General features: G+C 44.6%; 1 protein-coding gene across 1 annotated transcript; it reads right to left on the reverse strand.

Moving 5' to 3' along the window:
- Positions 1 to 900: 900 nt before the first annotated feature.
- Positions 901 to 6471, reverse strand: LOC131556817 (uncharacterized). The gene is made up of 2 exons (XM_058803697.1): positions 4650 to 6471; positions 901 to 4472 (listed from the first exon to the last, which is right to left on the reverse strand). Exons 1-2 carry the CDS (start codon positions 6469 to 6471, stop codon positions 901 to 903), a joined length of 5394 nt encoding a protein of 1797 aa, XP_058659680.1.
- Positions 6472 to 8864: the final 2393 nt, after the last annotated feature.

Consider the following 8864-nt stretch of genomic DNA (forward strand, 5'->3'; position numbering starts at 1 on the left):
TTTTCCCTTCCTCTGGGTCGAGTTCTCGACACCCAATTTGGACTTGGTCTCCCTTGTATGCTACCATGGAGGGCTGATCCCACACCTCACTTGCATATGGCTGATTGTTTCGTAAGGCATAAACCTCGAAATAGGGCCCTCTCGTTCCCAACTCTGGGTGGATACACTGGTGCGCATGAGACCATGGGTCTATTGGGGCAGAGCCTTGGGGAAGCACTATCGTTAGTCCAATGATTAGAGTTGTAAAGGTTTGGGGTGGAGTCGGGGTCATAATGTCTGGCTGTCAATTTTGTTTCTTTTGGCGTTCTTGTTGCTTGGTGTGAATTTGCTTTACTCGTAAAATAATCTTTTCTAGTTCAGTGTCTAGATCTCTTTGTTTTTTTAAAAGGTCCAATTTGGTCACTTATTAGTGGATGTCGTGGGACAGAAGAATAGCAACGGGTCGATAAAACCTTAGAACGACTAAGTTTCAAACAATATTGTAACCAGCGGTGTACTTTCCAATGGCACCACCCTAATACAATTTGTTCGGGTGCTTCAAACAATTCCCTAGCCTCTAAAATGGATCTGTTGGCGAATTTCTCTAAGGCCAAATAGTCGTCATTCTCCCTTGCTTCTTTGCAGCTACACTCATAACATTGGAGGTCCAGTAAACAACTTTGTACGTTCCAAAATTTTCTATCACAACCTCCACAAAGAAATCCAATTAGTCCCACACAATTTCTTTCCCCACACCCAAAACACGGCTGATCGTGAATAGGGTCCTGTGGGTCAGGTCCTTGTTGACTGTATGTTTCAACCCACCCTGTCCACTGTATTGGCGTGCTACGCAATGCAGCTCTAGCTTCGGCATTAAATTCTGCTATGAGGGATAAAGGTTTTGGCAAAGTCAATGTTAGTTTATGTTGAATTCTCACGTGATCCTGCGGAGACAGCTGACTCAGAAGTCTGTACATCTAGGGCAGGTTTGATCTCCTCTTGTTTGTTTTCCGGAGCTCTCTTGACCCGTGAATAGTGGATCCACGTAGGTCGCTCCTTGATCCGAACCGCGGTGAAGGTAGTCAGCAGCACTTGGAAAGGTCCCTCCCACTTTTCTTGTAGGGGTTTTCCTAAAAGATTCTTAACATATACCCAATCACCGGGGTTAAACGGATGCAATTTGCAATCAGGTTGCTTAGGTTGGTGTTCTATCACCACAGTAGCATTCTTATCAAACTGTTTCCCCACCGTAATTACATAATCATAAATATACTGATTACCGATTTGGTCTATAACGTCTCCATTTACAACTTGCATAGCGTAAGGTCTACCATACAAAATTTTAAATGGGCTTAACTTCTCTCTTGATCTTGGTTTGACTCTCAGCCTGAGCAAAGCAATAGGCAAAGCCTGATACCACTGCAAATTAGTCTCCTGGCATATTTTGGCAATTTGCTGTTTGATGAGATGATTCATCTTTTCCACTTGCCCACTGGCCTGTGGGCGATAAGGTGTGTGTAGTTGCCATTTGATTTGTAATGCTTTGCTTATTGCTCTCACCACTTTTGCACAGAAGTGTGTACCTCTATCCGAGGAAATGCTCTTTGGTACCCCAAACCGTGGAATAATTTCATTCAACAGTACTTTGGTCACTTCTCTTTCCTTATTTGTCCTACAAGGGAATGCTTCAGGCCACCCAGAAAATGTATCAGTTATTACCAACAAATACCGAAACCCCCCTTTTCTTGGGAGTTCAGAAAAATCAATTTGCCATACTTCACCTGGGAATTTACCTCGATTTATGGCTCCTTGATGTACTTTGGTTCCTGTGTTCGGGTTATTTTTCAGACACCGCTCGCACTGGGACGTAACGTGTTTTATAGTAGTAAATAATTTTGGTCCTGCTATTCTGGTCTGCAAATATTGGTAAAGCGAATCTAGGCCCCAATGGGCCTTCTCATGTTCTGCCTTCACAAACTGCCACATCACGTTTCCTGGTATCACTAACTGTCCTGTTTCTAATCGACCCCAACCATTTTCTAGTATTTTGCCCTTATTCCTTTGAATCCATCTATGATCTGACTCTTGGTAATCTGGCTGGATATTGATATCCAGCTCCCCTGGTATTAGGGCCGCTATTTCCGCTTCCCTATTTCTTGTGGCCGCCAATTTAGCTTCTGTGTCTGCCTTCCTGTTCCCTATCTCTGGTATAGTGTTACCTTTCAGATGTCCCTTACAATGCATTATGGCCACTTGTGCTGGGAGTTGGACCGCCTCTAGCAATCGCAGAATCTCTTCTGCATGTTTGACTGTTTTTCCTTGTGTAGTCAATAGTCCTCTTTCTTTCCAGATGGCCCCATGAGCATGTACAACAGAGAAGGCATATTTAGAGTCTGTCCATATATTAATTTGCATGTTTTCTGCCAATTCCAGGGCTCGGGTCAGAGCTATCAGCTCTGCCTTTTGAGCTGAAGTCCCTGCAGGCAAGGGGTTTGACTCAATTACCCTTTCTGTAGTGGTGACTGCATAGCCAGCCATTCTTACTCCTTGCTTCACGAAGCTGCTGCCATCTGAGAACCAGTTGTCCGCACCTTCGAGCGGCTCTTCTTTGAGATCTGGGCGACTGGAATAGACGGCTTCAATTGTTTCCAGGCAGTCGTGTTCGATGGGTTCTGCTAGGGCTCTCCCTTCCAGAAATGAAGCTGGGTTCACAATGTTAGTTACCTGAATGGTTACGTCATCTGATTCAGCCAAGATGGCCTGGTATTTTAGGAATCTGGATGGGGACAACCAATGGTTGCCTTTCTGTTCCAGCACGGCTGACACAGTGTGAGATACTAACACAGTCATCTTTTGGCCCAGTGTGAGCTTTCTGGCCTCTTCTATGTTAATTATCACTGCAGCCACTGCCCTCAGACAGCCTGGCCATCCTTTACTTACTTCATCCAGTCGCTTGGAGAAGTAGGCCACAGCTCTCTTGTGTGTTCCCAACTGCTGTGCCAGGACTCCTAGGGCCATCCCTTGTCGTTCATGGGAGAACAGCCAGAATGGTTTTGATACATCTGGGAGACCTAAAGCCGGTGCCCTCATTAGCTCCAGCTTCAACTTCTTGAAGGCCTCTTCTGCCTCGGGAGTCCAAACTAGAACATCCTTGGTTTCTTTCAACAAATCGTACAGTGGTTTAGCAAGTATCCCGTACTGGTAGATCCACAGCCGACACCAACCTGTCATTCCCAGAAAGGCGCGCAGGTCTCTCACCGTCTCTGGTTTGGGCATTTGACAGATGGCCTCTTTCCTAGCTGCTCCCAGGGATCGCTGTCCTCTGGAGACTTCGTATCCCAGGTACACTACTTCTTTTTGCACCAGCTGTGCTTTCTGTTGAGAGACTCGGTATCCACTTAAACCCAGGAAATTTAACAAGGAAATAGTCCATTCAATGCATTCTTCCTCTGTCACTGTTGCTATTAAAAGGTCATCTACGTATTGCAGAAGGGTGCCATCTCCCAGCGGCCTTTCCCACTGTTCTAATTCTTTGGCTAGCTGATTCCCAAAAATCGTAGGGGAGTTTGTCCATCCTTGGGGCAATACCGTCCAGGTAAGTTGGGTCTTTCTTCCTTTATCTACAGATTCCCATTCAAAGGCAAAAATCTTTTGACTCTCGGGAGCTAAGGGAAGGCAGAAAAATGCATCTTTCAAGTCTAATACAGTGAACCAGGCCAAATTATCCTTGAGTCTAGTTAAAAGCGTGTATGGATTAGCAACTAAAGGATGTAATATCTTGGTTATTTCGTTTACTGCTCTCAAGTCCTGAACTAGTCTGTAAGCTCCATTAGGTTTCTTTACTGGCAAGATTGGTGTATTAAAATCCGATTCACATTCTACCAATAACCCCAGTTCCAAAAACCTTTTGATTATGGGCTCAATCCCCTTCCTGTCTTCTATTCTCAAAGGGTATTGTTTTCTTACCACCGGTCTTGCCCCATCTTTAAGTTCAACAACAATCGGTGCTGCTTGTTTTGATTTTCCAGGTATATCAGTAGCCCATACTAATGGGTATGCCTCGCTCAGGATTCGCCCAAAATTGTGATTCTCAGGTTTAGGTTTCACACAACTGATTGTTAGGCTTAGGGCTGTAATCAGTTGTTCTTCTTTTACTTGAAATTCAAATCTGTCCTTTTTGAACTTTATTATGGCTCCCAAGTTTTCTAATAAGTCTCTCCCTAGTAGAGGTTTTGGCGAATTTGGCAAATACAGAAACTGGTGTATTCCCATTTGTTTCCCAATTTTGTATTTGATAGGTTTCAAAAAGTAAGCCTTTTCTGGTTGGCCTGTTGCTCCCACAACTTGTACAAATTCATCACTTTTAGGTACCAATTCTTGATTTAAAACTGAAAAGGTTGCTCCCGTATCAATCAAAAAGTCCAATTCCTTTTTACCTTCCCCTAGCTCCATTTTAACCAGTGGGTCTGCTAGGGTATGGCCCACCGGTCCCCCTCATTCACTTTCTTGCTGTGTGGTGGTAGTGGTGACCATTAACCTTCTCTTTAACTGGGGGCATTCCTGTTTCCAGTGTCCCGTCTGTAGGCAGTATGCACATTGATCTGGCCCTACTCTAGCTGGGTGGGGTTGGAACCTTCCTCCCCCTCTCACCGGGTAGCCTCTACCCCTACCCCTGGTTCCAGGTTCCGAGTGACCTGTCTTCTGAGCTGCCACTGCCACAGCCACTACTCGAGCTATCCTCCTGTCCTCCCTTTTCTTCTCCTCAACTTCTCTATTATTATATACCTTCCATGCCTCATTCAACAAGGCCTCCAGGTTTTTATTTTCTGGATGTTCAAGCTTTTGCAATTTCTTTCTGATGTCTGGGTTACTCTGTCCCATCATTAATCCTAACAGGTGTTGTTTCCCTTCTTCCGTTGCTGGGTCCAGGGGTGTGTATTGTCTCATGGCTGCCCTAAGTCTATCCAAAAACTCTGACGGGGTCTCATCCTTTCCCTGCCTAATGTCATATAACATCGACCAATTGATAGCCTTAGGGATCGCATTACGCAAGCCCATCGCTATCAGCTTTCTGTACTGCACCAATCGTCGATAGTGCTCTTCGTTGCCCGGATCCCATTCTGGTTTACTACTGGGGAAATTATCTTCTAGTCTCCCTGATAATACTTGAGCATGTCGTTTTCCTGTTTCCAATACGAGTTCCCTTTCTGTATCTGTCAATTCTGACAACATCACCTCTATATCTTCCCAATCAATATCTAAATTCCTTGCCATTAATTCAAACCTCTTCGCTACTCCCTCTGGATTCCTCCTGAAGTTCCTTGCCTCATCCCTCCAATTGTTCAGATCATTTGTGGAGAACGGTACCTTTACCCTGGTCCTTTCTCCTACCATCGGCATAAGTTGTCGGAGAGGAGCTATTGTATGGTTCCGTTCCTCTTCTTGCTTTGCTTCCCTCCGTGCCACAGATCTGGTATAATACGAATGACTAGTCCCTTCCCCAGGATCTTCCTGTGCCTCAATGTCTTCCCTATTCTTTCTTTTCTCTTTTCTCTTTCCCTTTCCCTGTTCTTCATCTTCACCTTCTATTTCTGTTAACTCCTTTCCTACTACCCCCCTGGCATGATTTACACAGTCCAGCCGCGCCTCGCTCTGCATCTGTCGCCTTTCTTCCCGCATCTGCCGGCGCCTATCCTGTTCCGGGCTACTGTCCTCATCTTCTGTTCCCCTTCCATCTCTCTTATCCTCTATCTGAATTATTATATTCAGCTTCTGTGAGTTGTTCTCTACCTCCCTTTCGCATGTCTCAGTGTCATTTTTCTCACTATACCTTAGCTTAGAGACGTTGCCTCCCAGTGAGTTATCCCCAGTCCTCGGTGTGCTAGTTTCTATTCTACAGGTACCTGATTTCCCAAAACCTCCACTTTTGGGTGTACTACCATCCCCATATGGACTTAGTTCGGGGAGGCTGCGTGTCTCCCCTCGACTCTCTGTTCCATGTGGGCTGCCTTCTTCCCTCTCAACTTCTAATCTGGGTGGGCTGTCAACATCCTTGTAGCTTCCCGACCCCTGTGGACTATCTGGTCCCTGCGGGCTGCTTTCCTTCTTATCCATCCCCGATTTTAATGGGCTATCCTCCTCCCAAGTGTTATCTAGTTTCTGAGGACTGTGCCCAAACTTAGATTTCCACCATCGTTCCAGCTCCTTTAAGGGGCTAGGATCCCCTTGTTCCTCCCTTGGCCTGGGAAGAGGCCCTTCCCGTCCTGGGGCGAATGGATGGTATTCCCACAGGCTTATTTCGCTCTCCTTTCCACTATCCCTTCTTGTCAATTTAAGACATTGCTGCCCAATGCTACATGCATCACAGCACCGTTCTTTAGGCTTTGAACCTTTCTTATCTTTTTCCAGGGCTAGCACTAGGGGGTCCTGAGGTGCTACATTTACCCCGCACTCTTTTTGCCACTCCGGTTTATTTCTTAGGGTAAAGAACATGTCAGCATACATCACTTCATCCCATTTGTTAAGTCGGCGAAGGAAAAGCATCAATTGCAAAATAGTATTATAATTAGTTGTTCCCTCCGGCGGCCATTTCTCATTGTCATCTAACTTGTACAACGGCCACCACTGCGTACAATATTTAAGGAGTGTCTTTTTACTTATGTTTCCCCCCGGGATCCCTCCCAAGTCCTTCCAGTGTCTTAGGATACATCCTAAGGGGGTTTTCATATTTACGTCCTTACTCTGTTGACTTCCCATAGTTATTCCCTGTGTTGGTTTTAACATTTCACACAATTTTCAGTCGCTTTTGTCCTAGCTTCTCGCGCCGCAGCGATGCTGCGTCTCATTCACTCTCAACCATACACTCACACCTTTATAAAGGAATTCCTACCTTATGGTCTATATCAGAACAGACTGTTACCGGGTTTGGTCACGCGAGGTCACCTACAGACCGTGAGACACCAGTTTGCCAGATTCGTGCAATCGCAACCGTAGACAGTGTAACAATTGCAGGAGGTCACAATTTTCTTCCGGATATCTATCAACTTATTCTCTTCTAAAAATTATAGAGAGAGCAGCAAAATATTTTTGTAAGATTTTGCAACAAACACATAGAACAGACACAAAAGATCACCGGCTGACAGACCTCTTCAGATAGCAGTTTCAGTTCTTAACCCTTAATTCACAGTATTACAACATCAAACACAATGTTAAAACAGTTTCCCATACAGACCAAAAAATACCAAGATAAACAAACACTTCTTTCAGCAGGACTTTTGTCCTTTTCTTTACAAAAACAATGCCGGGAATCTCCTGGCAAACCAATGCTAGCAACAACCCTGGCAAACCAATGCTAGCAACCCAATGGGATTCGTTACCGGGGCGTCCCCCAGCTTTCCCTTCGGGCGGTCACGTCTGACCCCCGTTTCCTTACCAATAAAACCAATAAACAATTAAAATACCTCTTAATTGAAGCAGGAGATGCAGGGAACCCTCCGTCCACCAAGGCGCCAGTCCAGGGGGGGGGTCTCTTCTTGACAAAAATTCGTCAGGGGCGCCCAGAGAATCCCGACCCCGGACCCGGCCCGGGAGGACCTCAGGGCCCGGATCTCCTGTCTGGTCCCATCTGGGTCGCCAGAAATGATGCCGAATTTTGCCCCAAAAGGCGAGAATAACTGCTTAAGAGACTCAGCCTAAGTCAGATAAGCAGGAGGTATTTTATTACGACGCGTCGGAGAAATCACGAAGTGGATTTCTGAGTTCACATAGCAAAAGCAAGCCTTATATACAATTTTGTGTATAGGATTACATCAGATCAGATACATAATCATGCATATTCATATGGGGCGTGGTGTAGGCGGAGCGTGGGCGGAGCGTAGGTGGAGACATCTCTTTTGGGGAATTCTCAGGTGGTCGTTCCTGTTGCCTTCATCATAGACGGGGTCTTTCCGATGAGTCTTCCTCTTTAAACTTTTGAACCTCTTCCCTAATTTGGTTAATTCCCGGTGTACTTGGCTTGGTCTCTATAGCTTGGCAGAGTTCTTAGGGTCAGTTTGACATTGTTGGCCCTGAACATGCTTAGCCCATCAGTTCCCCCTATCCCTATCTCCTTCCTGTCCTTGTGTTTCATGCTTTAGCTGATTAATTGCTCTATGTGTTTCCTAATATTATGTCTTCTTCAAATGCCTCACATTCTATGTTTTAACTCATTGTTTCTTGGAGGCTATCTGCTTTGGGGCTTCACTACTCTATCACCAAATCTGATCTTCATGTTTTCTTTAGCTTGATTTGGGGCAATATGGTTTGAATTCATGATGTCTGGTATAAGACACTGGTCATCAGAAATTATCTTAATTGGTCCTTTAAGGTACACTAGAAAGTGTTATTTTGAGGGTTTTGAACTCAGTAGTGATATTGTCATTGATCTGAATAGGGAATGGGTAAAGGAGAGTAGTTTACACCCTTTTAAGAGAGAAATATACAAACAATCCATAAAGTATTGACAATTTCTATATTGATGAAGGAATATGCACTTCACTCACAGAGAAGCAAAAGCAAATTAGCTTCAGATTCTCAACAGGATCAATGAGTGATCAGTTACTGATCAACCAGAAATAATCATCTCCAACCTATTTTTATGAAGTGGAAAATGAAACTGACTCTCAGTACCCTATTTTGGATTCTTGGCTTAAAATTTTTTTAAAATGTAACTTGTTAAGTGATGTGCATTTTTGTGCTGAGGGAGCTAAGTATCATCATGACTTAACCACCAGAACTTAAATAATAATTTTCAGTATTAAAAGCCATGTTGGCAACTGTTTCAAATCACATGTAATAGTTGGAGGTACAGCATTGGAAGAAAAATTGTGGAGAGATGGCACAAGGAA

This window comes from Ammospiza caudacuta, chromosome 4 (genome assembly GCF_027887145.1).
Source record: "Ammospiza caudacuta isolate bAmmCau1 chromosome 4, bAmmCau1.pri, whole genome shotgun sequence".
Classification (NCBI taxonomy): Eukaryota; Metazoa; Chordata; class Aves; order Passeriformes; family Passerellidae; genus Ammospiza; species Ammospiza caudacuta.